At 40.0% G+C, this 15,212-nt stretch overlaps 1 protein-coding gene and 1 long non-coding RNA gene across 3 annotated transcripts in view; one reads left to right on the forward strand and one right to left on the reverse strand.

Annotated features, from left to right (window-relative positions):
* Window positions 1–15,212, reverse strand: part of adcy8 (adenylate cyclase 8 (brain)) — a 137,309-nt gene that overhangs the window by 15,012 nt on the left and 107,085 nt on the right. For both annotated transcript variants that reach the window (XM_003452796.5, XM_005457675.4), the window contains one exon: window positions 6,645–6,803. In XM_003452796.5, coding sequence (XP_003452844.1) covers window positions 6,645–6,803 — 159 coding nt within the window. The remainder of the gene's footprint in view (window positions 1–6,644; window positions 6,804–15,212) is intronic.
* On the forward strand, window positions 7–5,144 carry LOC112842906 (uncharacterized). The gene is made up of 3 exons (XR_003214950.1): window positions 7–790; window positions 3,728–3,767; window positions 4,019–5,144. It is a non-coding gene; the product is annotated as an uncharacterized LOC112842906 (long non-coding RNA).

Consider the following 15,212-nt stretch of genomic DNA (forward strand, 5'->3'; position numbering starts at 1 on the left):
GCCACATTCACACAAGCACTGTCTTCTACCATTCACACTGCGATGGGTGCATTGCAGAGCAACTTGGGGTTAAGGATATTTGGCATGCAGACTAGGGGATCCAGGGATTGAACCACCAACCTTCCAATCAGCAGCTGACTCTATCACTAACTCTACCTCCTGAGCTACAGCCACCCTACTTGAAGCTGGCTCCATTTTTCCCAACATGTTTACAGCCCGATACAGTAAAAAAAAAAAAAACACCCTATCTCGACCTCTTTGGATAGTTTCCCCTTTTATAATAACTGTGATGATGGTTAATTATTTATAACTCATCTGGACTCAACTGGATACTGGACTTGGGGACATGGCTGCTTTGACTGACAGCTGTCCAGATGCGTGCAGCTGTACCCGCTCACTGTCTTGGCCTGGCTTCACCTTGGCTCATTAAACTGGATCTCACCGCTGTGTTTGTGCTGTTGGTGGTTTTTGGAGGATTTTTCATAATTAATGTTTGGGTTGTTTTTTGCTACAGACCATCTGGCAGGTTTGTGCTTTCGTTTCAGTGACTGAAATTCTATTGTTTTATTAGACTGTCACTTATGTATCACTAATTTCCTAATAAATAAGTCTGTGTTTGTGTGAGTACCAATTCATGATAAAATGAACCGCTTTACAGCCTCTACAGCTAATCTTCTCCTTTGTGATAATGCAGTGATCTTTAACTCACCTGTTTGGATTTTGTGGAAGTTTAAAGTAAGCAGCGTGGCCTCTTTGACAGGCATGCAGACAGGAGCTGCTGCAGCTGCCTGTAAGCTTCACCTGCACTGAAAGTCACTGAAAGCATTTTTACTGGCATTATCTTTCAAATCATACAACCTGCTGTGTGATACAAATCTCGAGTTAAATTCTATTAGTTCGTAGTATTTAGTGGTAAGTCTGAGTGTAAATTTAACATATGGCATAGAAACTGGACATTTAACAGTGTTTCCTGAAAACCCTCTGCTGTCTGATCATTTCCTGATAACATTTACATTTACAATAATTGATTACACAGCAGTGGAGAGTAGACTTTATCACAGTAGATGTCTTTCTGAAAGTGCTGTAACTAAGTTTAAGAATATAATCCACCCACTGTTATCATCTTCAATGCCCTGTACCAACATAGAGCAGAGCAGCTATCTGAATGCTACTCCAACAGAGGTCGATTATCTTGTTAATAATTTTACCTCCTCTCTACGTACGACTCTGGATACTGTAGCTCCTGTGAAAACTAAAGCCTCAAATCCGAAGTACCTGACTCCGTGGTATAATTCTCAAACACGTAGCCTAAAGCAGATAACTCGTAAGCTGGAGAGGAAATGGCGTGTCACAAATTTAGAGGATCATCATTTAGCCTGGAGAAATAGTTTGCTGCTTTATAAGAAAGCCCTCCGCAAAGCCAGAACATCTTACTATTCGTCACTGATTGAAGAAAATAAGAACAACCCCAGGTTTCTCTTCAGCACTGTAGCCAGGCTGACAAAAAGTCAGAGCTCTACTGAGCCAACAATCCCTTTAACGTTAACTAGTAATGACTTCATGAACTTCTTCACAAATAAAATTTTTATCATTAGAGAAAAAATTACCAATAATCATCCCACAGATGTAATATTATCTACAGCTACTTTTAGTACCATCGGTGTTAAGTTAGACTCTTTTTCTCCAATTGATCTTTCTGAGTTAACTTCAATAATTACTTCCTCCAAACCATCAACGTGTCTTTTAGACCCCATTCCTACAAAACTGCTCAAAGAAGTCCTGCCATTAATTAATTCTTCGATCTTAAATATGATCAACCTCTCTCTAATAATCGGCTATGTACCACAGGCCTTCAAGGTGGCTGTAGTTAAACCTTTACTTAAAAAGCCATCTCTAGACCCAGCTGTCTTAGCTAATTATAGGCCAATCTCCAACCTTCCTTTCATATCAAAAATCCTTGAAAGAGTAGTTGTCAAACAGCTAACAGATCATCTGCAGAGGAATGGCTTATTTGAAGAGTTTCAGTCAGGTTTCAGAGCCCATCACAGCACAGAAACAGCTTTAGTGAAGGTTACAAATGATCTTCTTATGGCCTCTGACAGTGGACTCATCTCTGTGCTTGTCCTGCTAGACCTCAGTGCTGCGTTTGATACTGTTGACCATAATATCCTATTAGAGCGATTAGAACATGCTGTAGGTATTACAGGTACTGCACTGCAGTGGTTTGTATCATATCTATCTAATAGACTCCAATTTGTTCAAGTAAATGGAGAGTCCTCTTCACACACTAAGGTTAAATATGGTGTTCCACAGGGTTCAGTGCTAGGACCAATTCTATTTACATTATACATGCTTCCCTTAGGCAGCATCATTAGAAGACATAGCATAAATTTTCACTGCTATGCAGATGACACGCAGCTCTATCTATCCATGAAGCCAGGTAACACACACCAATTAGTGAAACTGCAGGAATGTCTTAAAGACATAAAGACCTGGATGGCCGCTAACTTTCTGCTTCTTAATTCAGATAAAACTGAGGTTATTGTACTCGGCCCTGAAAATCTTAGAACTATGGTATCTAAGCAGATTCTTACTCTGGATGGCATTACCTTGGCCTCCAGTAACACTGTGAGAAACCTTGGAGTCATTTTTGACCAGGACATGTCCTTCAATGCACATATTAAACAAATATGTAAGACTGCTTTCTTCCATTTGCGCAACATCTCTAAAATTAGAAATATCCTGTCTCAGAGTGATGCTGAAAAACTAGTTCATGCATTTATTACTTCCAGGCTGGACTACTGTAATTCTTTATTATCAGGATGTCCTAAAAACTCACTGAAAAGCCTTCAGCTGATCCAAAATGCTGCAGCAAGGGTACTGACAGGGACTAGAAAGAGAGAGCATATTTCTCCTGTTTTGGCTTCCCTTCATTGGCTTCCTGTTAAATCCAGAATTGAATTCAAAATCCTGCTCCTCACATACAAAGTCTTAAATAATCAGGCCCCATCTTATCTTAATGACCTTGTAGTACCATATCACCCCATTAGAGCACTTCGCTCTTGCACTGCAGGCCTACTTGTTGTTCCTAGAGTATTTAAAAGTAGAATGGGAGGCAGAGCCTTCAGTTTTCAGGCCCCTCTTCTGTGGAACCAGCTTCCAGTTTGGATTCGGGAGACAGACACTATCTCTACTTTCAAGATTAGGCTTAAAACTTTCCTTTTCGCTAAAGCATATAGTTAGGGCTGGACCAGGTGACCCTGAATCCTCCCTTAGTTATGCTGCAATAGACGTAGGCTGCCGGGGATTCCCATGATGCATTGAGTTTTTCCCTTCCACTCACCTTTCTCACTCACTATGTGTTAATAGACCTCTCTGCATCGAATCATATCTGTTATTAATCTCTGTCTCTCTTCCACAGCATGTCTTTATCCTGTTTTCCTTCTTCACCCCAACCGGTCGCAGCAGATGGCCGCCCCTCCCTGAGCCTGGTTCTGCCGGAGGTTTCTTCCTGTTAAAAGGGAGTTTTTCCTTCCCACTGTCGCCAAAGTGCTTGCTCATAGGGGGTCATATGATTGTTGGGCTTTTCTCTGTATTTATTATTGTGCTATCTACTGTACAATATAAAGCGCCTTGAGGTGACTTTTGTTGTGATTTGGCGCTATATAAATAAAATTGAATTGAATTGAATTGAATAAATTTGTGCTCTCATTTTATCTTCCCTTAGGAACAATTAAAAGCACCAGAAGAACAGCGGCAGCGATAAGGTGAACAAAAAGTGACGGTGAAAAGTTTAATTCTCTGCAGAGTCGGGGCAGCTGAGTCACCGCTGTGCCAGAGACACAAATCAATGTGTGCTGACAGACAGACAACATGTCATTAAAATCAAATCGAATGCATGGGTTGAAAAAAAAAAAGGTCTCCAAAGATTTCCGGCTGAATGAACCGCCCCACCAATTCGCTCTCACTTTGTAAAGTCTTTGAAAAGCAATTACACTGCCTTTTCTTTTCTCTGCAGGCAGCAAGACCGAGACTCGGCGAACGAACTGTAATGAACACAGGGGACTCATTTTTCAGCAGGTCTGTGGTGAAAAAAATGAGGCGAAGCGTGCAGAGGAGGCGCTGCTTTATAAAACCACTAAATATTGAGTCAGTGCAATGTTCAGATGTGACCTATCGTTTGCTGACAGGTTACTGAAAACATTAATCTTTCGAGTTGTCAGTGGCCTAAAAATCAACCTGTGTCTACTTCATCATTCCTGAAGGTAATAACAGGCTGTGATTCACAAATGCTAGCTGAGAGAACTGAGATCTGGAAATGATACTTTACTCTGAATCAAGATTTCGACTTTATTTTGAAGAGAAGAATAAAAGTTGACAACAATACAATGACTCTGCTGCAAGCATCCAACCTACAATCAGATTCAGCCTTGACCCACTGCATCCTAATACCTGTAACTGTGCAGTTATATGAAGAAATTATAACTCATTTTAAATGAGACCACTTTTAGTTTGACCCCCCAAATATGTTGTTAATATAATACTGAGAAAGAGGAATAGGAAAAAAAAAAACATAGTGTATATAAAAGACAGACGTAGTGTCTGAAACCTGCATTCTTTCTCATGACCAGTATGACTGCTCTGACTGCAAAAACAAAGTGTCCATCAAGAGCTTAGATCTGTGACCAGAGTACCCACTTACAGGAAGCCACAGTCACACAGGCCTAGAGACTGGGCGCTGATCCCTCTGGCGATTTGTTGCTAGCATATTCCCAGACACCAACCAGCTAGCCAATGAAAATTTGATTATCGTTATTTAGCAGTTGCTGATATCACAAAGGTTTTGGTTTACTGGAGGGTGGCTGACCCGTTAATTGTACCTAATCTTAATGAACACCGCACATTATTCATATATATATTTCTCCCATACTGGCTTCTCTTCATTGGCTACCTGTTAAATCCAGCATTGGGATAAAAGTCCCTCTCATCACAAGCAAAGTCTTGAATATCAGGCCCCATCTTATCTCAATGACCTTAATAGATTTTAAACGAAGATATTCCATTAGAGCACTTCGCTCTCACACTGCAGGCTTACTTGTTGTTTCTACAGTATTTAAAAGCAGAATGGGAGGCAGAGCCTTCAGCCTTCAGGCCCCTCTTCTATGGAACCAGCTCCCAGATTGGATTTGGGAGACAGACGCCCTCTGTACTTTAAGATTAGGCTTAAAAGTAGGTCTCTCTTGGAAATGATTTTTTTAATCTCAATTAGATTTTTTACCTGGATAAATAAAGGACTAATAATAAAAAATAAATAAATAAAATAAAATGTTCCTTTTTAGCTTAATTCCTGTTAAAAGGGAGTTTTTCCTTTCCACTGTCGCCAAGTGCTTGCTCATAGGGGGTCATATGATTGTTGGGGTTTTGCCTATATTATATTGTCTTATATAAACCACCTTGATGCAACTGTTGTTGTAATTTGGCTCTATATGAATAAAATTGAATTGTACTGAATTCTGTAAGGTATGGCTGACAGTCGAGACAAAAATAGGTTAAAGTGGGATGTGCTTCATGATGTGACTTAGAAGTTGTTAGCCAGTGAGCTTCCAGTGTCCTTCAGTTTCTTAGTCCGATTCGTGCGTAGAAAGTAGAAGGGTCTACAGTTTTCTAGTAGTGTTTCAAATTTCTGTGTTTCTCTGATGAACATCACTATTAAATAAATAGATTCTAAGACACAACCTTTTACTGTTGGCTGTAAACAATTTTATAACTATTCTGTTTTAAGCATTAAAAAGGACATCTGTTCTTTAGTTACCTTAGCTTACCTCATGTTAAATTTGCACTTTAATATTAGGACCAAGCCTACATTTAAACTCTGTTTTTATATTAGTTCTTCATTGCTCTCAGACTGTTAAACACCAAAAGACCTGCTGCTGAAAGAATAAAACCTAAATCTGTCTTTCTAACATTAATTTAATCATATACTCAATCGTCAGATTCTCCTGTGTCTCAGGAGTAGAGCTGTGATATTGACAGTTCTGTTAACTTACACAGTTTCCTTCCTGTCTTCAGAAATACTAGGTTTCATTAATGCAGCACGTCTTTTCCAGTATTAATGACACACACGGTCATACAGTGATTTTCCTCATGCTGCTGCGTCGTCTACACCAACTGTGCTGCTTTCAGTCTGTATTGAATCTTTTCCCATCTTATAGTTTTGTCTTCTTTTTAACATCAGCCTCTCTGCTGCCGGTACACTCCATGTCTGTGATTGGTCGAGCACCGCCAGTGCCGCCCCTCGCAGGTAAATGCACAGGCATTAAGTTGATAACCAGACTGCTTGTGTGACCGCTTATCCTGAGAGCCGATGTTGGGGTACGCGAATCCAGACAACAGATCCTCTCAGTATGCTGCACTCATTTCACAGTGCAGACAGACAGAAGTCTCTATTATTTTAATGTTTTTTTCTCAAAAACGTCAAAGAGTCAAACAGTGCCAATTTTTCATATTTCAATTTATTGTGTATTTGTGACGAAATGACTCAAAGAACTTTTCCCACCTCCAGATCCACTCAATCGCTTTTTTAATAAAAACCAACATAACCACTCATATAACCACTTTTGGTGCGAGCGGGTTTTTGCACAGACCTCGTTGTCCCGGTCCTTCTCTAGGAAGTGTCGGGCCACGTGGCTGGGTAGGATGTTCCTCAGCATGTTCTCGTTGTGTTCTCGCAGTTCCTTCATCTCGTTGATCTCCTCCTTGGCCTGGACACGCCACAGGAAGTCCAGGCGTGCTGTGTACTCCAACTGAAGGCAGAAAAATGAAGGCAGAGCACCTTAGATCAGCAACTCTCACAAATCAGAAACCTTGGTTCGGCGTGCCACTGTGTGCTCTAGCATAAGTGGATGCTTGCACTCGTATAATTCATTCAGGCTACTAAACAAATCATTTGGATGAGTTATTAATGTGTTTTTTTACCATTCATGCCATTGTGGCTGTTTGCAGATTAAACACTTCATCTGTTTCATGTGCAGAGAAGATCTTTGGCCCGACATAATTCCACTGTACCTTGTGCATATACCAGCTCAAACATCCAGTGTATGAGATCTGATATCAGTCAATCATTTTGATGTATTTCAGAATACAGAGACTTGAACACAGCTTCACCAAACTGCAAAGCCCAGTTCTCCAAATCTACACACATGCTTATTTGTTTTAAAAAACAAGGCACTCTTCAGCAGAAAAACAGCAGAGCTGCTTCTTCACACGATTAAAACAACCTACGCTAATGTTTGCCTGACAAGTGACCCCTTATGGCCATGCCTAATTAATGCCCTCGTTCTGAAGTCAAGGCTGAAATAGCGTGATGCTGTTGCATGCTGTTAAGGAGATTTAAAGCTCAGCTTCGGGGGATTGGCTGGACATACAAATTGTCTGATTTTGACAATGAAGACCACGGCTTGAAACTCATCTTTTCAGTCTCTCTCCAACCTCAAGTTATCTAAACTTCACCGAATAAGGAACTAAATCGTCAGAAGAAAATATAATGCCCATCTCCTCGGTACTAAACATAGTAAAATTATCACTTTTCTGACAAAAGTTTAAACACAGACAAGCTTCAAAAAAGCACAACATCTGGCATAAATGTACATGGATATATTAACATTTTATAAGTTATTTTAGAAGCCGTGGACAGAACAAGACTTTTTGGATGTTCGATGTGGAGAAGGCTGGATTAAAATGATGTTTATGCCTTCTGGCTATTTTTCTACCAGCAAGAAAATATCAATACAATCACTAAAGTAATTGTATTTACTTTGAAATAGTTTTCTCCTGCTGGTAAAAGAAAAGAAAAAGTCGAAGAAAATAAGTTTTTTAAGTCATGAGCTGCGAACATTGTGAATCAAATTACAGAGCAATACACTCAGAGCGCTGGCTCTTTAGAAATCAAACCTGCAACAGAGAAATATAATAAGACCAAATGAGAGGGCCCTGAAAATGTTTTTTCTTTTGTTCTACTTTTGTTGAAATTCTAAAGAGGACTAGAATAAAGACACCCCAAAACTGAAAAGTAGAGCCACCAAAATGTGAGCTTTAATAAGGAGCTGATGGAAGCTGAGGAAAATGAAGGCATGCAGCAAAGAAGGGAAAGTGCACCATGATAATGGGGATCAGGTAGGGACAAAAAGACAGACAGACAAACAAGCAGAATGATCTTTATAAAGCAGAACAGCAAAACCAAAGGCCTCAGAATGACGGGACCTTATGAAACCAAACGTTTCTGTGCTTATTTAACATGAGACGCTTCTGTATTTCTCTTTTGTGGTCTTATCACTTGTTTTCAGGTTGGGTCGTTTACTTACATTACCAACGGTGTCCATCATACCTGATGAAAACAGCCGTGCAACATTTTCTGAGATTTAGTCATATGTGATAGAAGTTCAGAGAGAAATGGTCCCAACCATCCTCATCCTGATATTGTTATCTGTTATATCTAAAGATAAAAATTTATTTATTTATTCTTCACATATTCCCCAAATCTTCCCCAACCTCCAAAAAACAGGAAATCCATATCCCGTCTGTCTTCTTGCCCAAGCATGAAAAGACATTTGTTAATCACTTAACTGCTTAAACGTGTAACCAAAGTTCAGGGGAAAGTCTTTTGTTTATTTCATTTAGATGATGAAAAAGCTGAGCCGCAGTTCTGGATCAGGCGGCTAAATTAAAAAATCTGCTAAAAGCCGGATCAATTATGTAAAACATGAGGGTGCGATCAATCTGAAGCTCAGCAAAAGGATTCTAATAAGCAACACAAACTGATGTTTCGAATGCACAATTAATACCAAGTCATTTGAATACATTAGAGACAAACAAAAGTCAGCACCATTTACTTAATACTTGCAGATGAGAGGAAGAAAAAAAGTCCCGATATTGAAAATTAATTTTGAGGGCCAGCTGAAAAGCCTGCGAGGATTTAAGCGACTCTTTCCAGCGTTCAGCGGAAACCGTTTTGTGATTAATCGCGGTATCAATTAGTCACTTAATCATATGAGTGAATACAAAAACTTCAATCTCATTTTCTGTTTTTCTAATTAAGAATGCAAAGCCTGACGGCCCCGTTAGTCGGTGGGATAATGAGATGGTGCCCGGTGAAAGAGCGGGTCGCTCAGCCGTTAGCCAACATGACCTCCGCTGTTCACCGATGGCTTCTGTTAACTGTACAGAAAATACCTCGCGCTCCTGTTCTAACGAACACGTTACTCAGCATAAGAGCTGCAGTCACCTCACACATTGTGGTTACTGCAGGTAATCTCCATTTATACAGTTACATACCTTAATGTGACAGCCCAACAACCCGACGAGCATTAAAATGTATGAGGATATTAAACACAGCAGATTTAGGCGAACCAATAAAATAAAAACAATAATCCTGTCATTTTCCTTCTGGCTAAATCTAGGTGGAGAGGGGGGGACAAACATGGCTGATGGCTGCTCTGGTTTAAATCATACCTGGTCGAATGGCTGGCCTTCAGTGTGAGTTCAGAATAATGGCTTTTAGCCTTTATGCTCCAACCACCTGGAAATCTTCACAACGCATTGTTGGAAATGACAATGAGCCCTCAATGAGTTTTTACATTTTTAATTTAAAAATGTAATTTTGCACAGGAAAGTGGTTCCATAGTGGACTGGTTTACACGTTTCCCTAACAAAACAAGATCCATCTGAAGACCAGGAGGAGACACAAATCTCTCTCAGGTTCAAAAATCTGCCACATCAAATAGCTGCTTGAATATTTGAGCTTGGGAGCATGAAAAAGTACTTACACCCCTCCTGATTTCTTAGTTTTTGTACATTTGTCACACTTAACTGTTCCAGATCATCAGATTTTAATGTTAGACAACAATAACCTTTTTGCTTTTCATTTTTAAGGGACAACAGCTACTGAAACCTACCTGGCCCTGTCTGAAAAAGTAACTGCTCCTCTTGTTAAATCATTAACAAAATTTTCACTAGCCACACCCAGGCCAGATTATTGTCTAAAATTATTTAGAAGTTATTCAATAATCATGCCACAATTGAAAGAAACAGCTGAGAAACAAAATCACTGTCTATCAGTCATGAAAGGGTTACAAAGCCATTTTTAAGGCTTTGTCTCTCACCATGGTTCACTGGAATCTCTTTGTCCACAAATGGAGAAAACCTGGAACAGTGGTGAACCCTCACAAGAGAGGCTGGCTTACTGAAATTACACCAAGAGCTCATCAGCGACTCATCCAGGAGGTCACAGAAGAAACCAGAACAAATTCTAAAGAACTGCAGGCCTCACTTAAGGTCAGAGTTCGTGAGACTGTGCAAAAATATCATCTATGACAGAGTTCCAGGGAGAAAACCACTGCTGACCAAAACTGAGACAAAGCCTCATGTCACATTTGCCAAAAAACACATCTTGATGATCCAGAAGAGTTTGGGTCAAATATTCTGCGGACTGATGGAAGGAAATTTGAACTTTTCAGAAAGTTTGCATCTCGTTATATCTGATGTAAAAATAACTTGCTATAAATGATGTAACCCTGAATTCTGCTCTCTACCAGAAAATCCTGAAGGAGAAAGTCCAGTCATCAATTCTTTCCATGAAGCTCAAGCTCACTCAGGTGATGCAGCAGGACAATAATCTGGAGTCCAGTACTCTTAATGGCTAGAAAAACAAACACATTCAAGGTTTTGGAGTGGCCTAGTCAAACTCCAGACTCAAATCAGATCAAGATGCTTTAGCATAATGCTCGAAAACTCCACAATGAGGCTGAATCACAACAACACTGCAAAGAAGAATCGGCCAAAATTCCTCCACGGCGAAGTGAAAGATTCATTGCCAGTTATCACAAACACTTGATTGCAGTTCTCGCTGCCAAGGGTGGCACAATCAATTTTAGGTTTTACTTTTTCACTCAGGGCCAGGTTTGGATAGTGTTTTCTCTCCTTTTTCCTCCTGATTTAAAACCTGTATTTTGTATTTACAGGGTTACCTTTGTCTAACACTAAACTTACTTTGATGACCTGAAACATCTTAGTGTGACAAATATGCTGAAAACTAAAAATTCAGGAAAGGGGACAAACACTTTTTCACAGCATTTTAGCTCATTAATAACATCAAAATGAGGGTTTTTACCCTTGACTCTAAGACATCCCGACTCTTATGCGACTGTTATTGGGAAAATTATTGGGACCATTTGCAATGAACTTCTGATCCTGATGCCTTTGAAATGGTTGTTTTAAGACCGAGGTAGGGCTGTGCGATATGACCAAAATCTCATATCCCGATATAAGACATTTATCGTCCCAACAGCGATATATATGTCACAAATTTGAAATTTTCTGTAAATTCTAAGAATTTCAGGCAACTCGACTTGTGTGAAGTGTTTTCAGCTGGGCGTCGTGTACCTGGAGTCGAGTGTTTTGACCGATGCATGAAACTATATATTTTTAGACGTAAGTTGAAACGGCCGCCATTTACGTTGTGAGTATTACACGGCGTGCTGCATGGAAAAGCCTGTTTTAATGTTTGAGTCTAAGGTTTATTTTGAGCACCTGACGGCTCTTTTTAGCTTCTCATCCGTAAGCTTTCTCCATACTCTTTCCGGTGATTCTTGTGTAGGTGATAAAAGTTTTGCCGTGTTTGAGTCTGAGGTGGGGAAAGGTTTGCGGCATAATTTCCATGGTAGAGTTTTCTGGTCTGTTCCAGACTTTTCATAACCAAACCATGTCCATGCTACAGAGGTAGCCCCTCGTTTAGAAATAAGGTCCTCGATTTGTTTTGACTGGTCCTTCTGTTTGTCATCATTTCAGTTTCTTTTGAAAAATCTCAACAGGATCTTCAGCTTTATTGTGAAAGGTTTGGGTGGAAAATAAACAAGCGGACGGCAGAGCCACACGCTGGGTTTACCGTCGTTGTTGCTAACGACAACGCATAAAAACAGTCGTTTATCCGTCCGTAGTGTAGTTATTTTAAATATAAGAGAAAGAGAGAACTCTAGGAAATTAATATAGCCACTACAGTGACCATCAAAATGATGAAAAATATTTCTGTAAACAGTTTATTTTGCGACACCATGAAACAAACGCTAGCGTGATATGAAATGATAGATGTTTTCATATCGTTATCATACACACATATATGTATATGTTATATCGAACAGCCCGAGACTGAGGCTACAACTACTTGCAGTCAGATGACGACTTCCTTGTCACCCTGTTTATATCCTTGTTTGACTAAGCAATGCTTACACTGACTGAGCATAAAGACACTTATTTTCGGAGAGCCAGTGAAATAATGTAATGAACTGTGGTTTACACGTTAGTGCTATTATTTGATTCTACTTGTATTTGTGTTATATTATTGCTGCCAGCAGTGCGGCCTTAATTAATGTTCAAGTCTTAAAATTATTCAGCAGAAAACTGGAGTGTCAAAAAAAAGAATCCCTAATCCTTTCAAATTAAGAGCCTTTTCTGAATGGTTGTAATGAATTGCTTCGTGCTTGCTGTGTTTGATAATGTAATTATGGCTCTGACAGGAAGCAGCACTCATGAACAATCATCTGGCTTCAGTGTTTCCACCATTAATTTATTACGCAAAAGGCTGCTGGCTTAGTTTCCTCTGCTGATCTGTTGATGCAATAATCAACTACCTACAACAAAAAACATATTATAGTAGCCAAATTTTCTAACTCAATGCATTAACTTGTCTTATTGTATAAATGTGCAAAAACTCTTTTTTTTTTTCTCTTTTTCTTAACTTTCAGCACTTTTTTTTCCCGGGCTCACATAATGAGCTGTACACTTGCAGCTCCAGACACCATCAAGGGAAAAGGTGAGAAAATGTTTACCGGGAAGACATCACACACAGCAGTCAGAGTTAACGAGCGCTGAATAAAACCACAATTCTCGTAATGAAAGAGACTGTGAAGGCGAATAAGAGACTGAAATAGTTTCCTTCATCTCTCCGCTCTAATAGGGTTTTCTCCACAGCACAATAAGTGTCTTTTGTGAAAGAAGCACTAACTAATGTTTTAACACCCTCCGTGTTCATGCATTTCTTCAACAATGGACGACAGGGCTGTGGGTTTTCAGCCCTGTTCTCATTCCAGAATTCAAATGAAGCGTCATTACACCATTGTTCAGTGTAACGATTATTACCTCTGTTTTGCTTCATCACTGTGTGCCTCTGTTGCTGGAGCTCTGCTTCCAACAGAAACCACGGGCCATTCTGAAAACGTGAGACTTCTGATTACTGTTGGAGTCGATTACAATCGGTTCAGTACACAGAGGAGCGCATGTGAGTCAAAAGAATGTCGTGTCACTATATTTTGGTCCGTTTTAGTCAGAACTGCTCCGTGCTTCCTGTTGCTGCTCTTTGGGGAAATTTCTCCAATCTCAGCCCAACCTGTGTGCAATTACTAACGCCAGATTTGTATTTTCTAGTTCCAGTGGCTGCCAAAGTAGAAATGAGATATAAAATGGGGGTCAAAAACCTGTTGTAATGCTGGTAATGACATATGTTTTGACAGCAGTCCAAACATATTGAAAATGTTTGCAGGTTTTTTGAAGCATTATGTAAATTAATGTTAATATCAGTGGCCACAGGTTCGTACAGACGGCAAACTTGATCCCAAAATAAGGATTAAACTGTTTTCTACCCCAAGTGTAAAACATGACGGAGGTTCTGCCATGCTTTCTGGCTGTGTTTCAGTCAGTGATGTTGGGAATTATGTTGTGTTGTTCATTTTTCAGCATGGCAAATTCAATTCAATTTTATTTATACAGCGCCAAAGCACAACAGCGGTTGCCTCAAGGCGCTTTATATTGTAAGGTAGACCCTACAATAGCACATACAGAGAAAAACCCAACAATCATATGACCTCCTATGAACAAGAACTTTGGCGACAGTGGGAAGGAAAAACTCCCTTTTAATAGGAAGAAACCTCCTACAGAACCAGGCTCAGGGAGGGGCGGGGCCATCTGCTGCAACCGATTGGGGAAAGAGAAGGAAGACAGGATAAAGTCCCCAAACACTGCAGCAATCCAATCCAGTAAAATCAAAACTATCAGTCATGGACTGGCCTCCCCAGACCTCGGACCTCAGCGGCATTGAATCTGTGTGGGATCATCCGATTAGAGAATGGAACAAAAGGGGGACAACATCCCAAGAAGAGCTTTAAATGTCCTTCAAGAAGCCTGCAGAACTACTTCTGAAGATGACTTAGAGAAAGACAGGAAAGCTGCCTCGGAGAGTTCAGACTGTGTAGAAGAATAAAGGTGGCCATAACAAATATTGACTTTTAAGCTTGTTAGAATTGCACAAACTCTGTTTTGGTTCTGGTTACGGTGTTAACGTCATTTTAACGAGATTAACGCTGGCAGCACTATTATATACCCATGCATGTTTGCATATATTTTAATAACTAGCTGCTTTCCTATGTTCCTAGCAAAATATAAAGTGACTTTTCCGCAATACTGTAGTTACCACACTGGAAAAGTACTGATTGCTTTTCCTGAATCACCAAAGCCAGCAGTGTAGCTTCCAGCTTGAGGGTTCACAAACATCACATTGTGTATGTAAAGCTGTTATAGGCAGCCTGTGTTTACTGTCAGAGAAAAGCTTCCAGGCCGGACACTAAAGGACTGAACATGTACAGGATTTAAGGATCCTTTTATACTTAGTGGAGTTGGATCCACGTCTTGCTCGATGCTGAGACAAAATCCTGCTTTAATGTCTTTGGCTGGAACGTAACCATAACATAAACAGACAGGAAAGCACTGAGATGGCCTCTTGAACTTAAAAATATGAAACGGTAAAATATACCACAAAAATTGGGCAATGCAAAAAAGGGTGTAACTTAACCCCTGCTGTGAGCTTAAGCATCAAAAATTAAAACAAAAAGTGCTCCTCTGTCAGCGATTATCCTCTTTGCCCAAAGATAATTTGGAATATTTAGCAGAAAACACAGAACCACTTACAGAGTTCATCAAAGCATTAACACTGCACTAAAAAACAGCTGGATTCTGTTTTGCACGCTGGACTTTCCCGCTAAGAGTAAACAGTCTTTTTAATGTGCTCTCTTTTCTCTTGGCCCTATGCATCTGGCACAAACAGCTTTTCAGCGCTGCGAGTGTTTCATGCTGTGAGCTGTCATTGTCTCTGCTTTGCCAAACAAGTGGTT

This window comes from Oreochromis niloticus, linkage group LG18 (genome assembly GCF_001858045.2).
Source record: "Oreochromis niloticus isolate F11D_XX linkage group LG18, O_niloticus_UMD_NMBU, whole genome shotgun sequence".
Lineage (NCBI taxonomy): Eukaryota > Metazoa > Chordata > Actinopteri > Cichliformes > Cichlidae > Oreochromis > Oreochromis niloticus.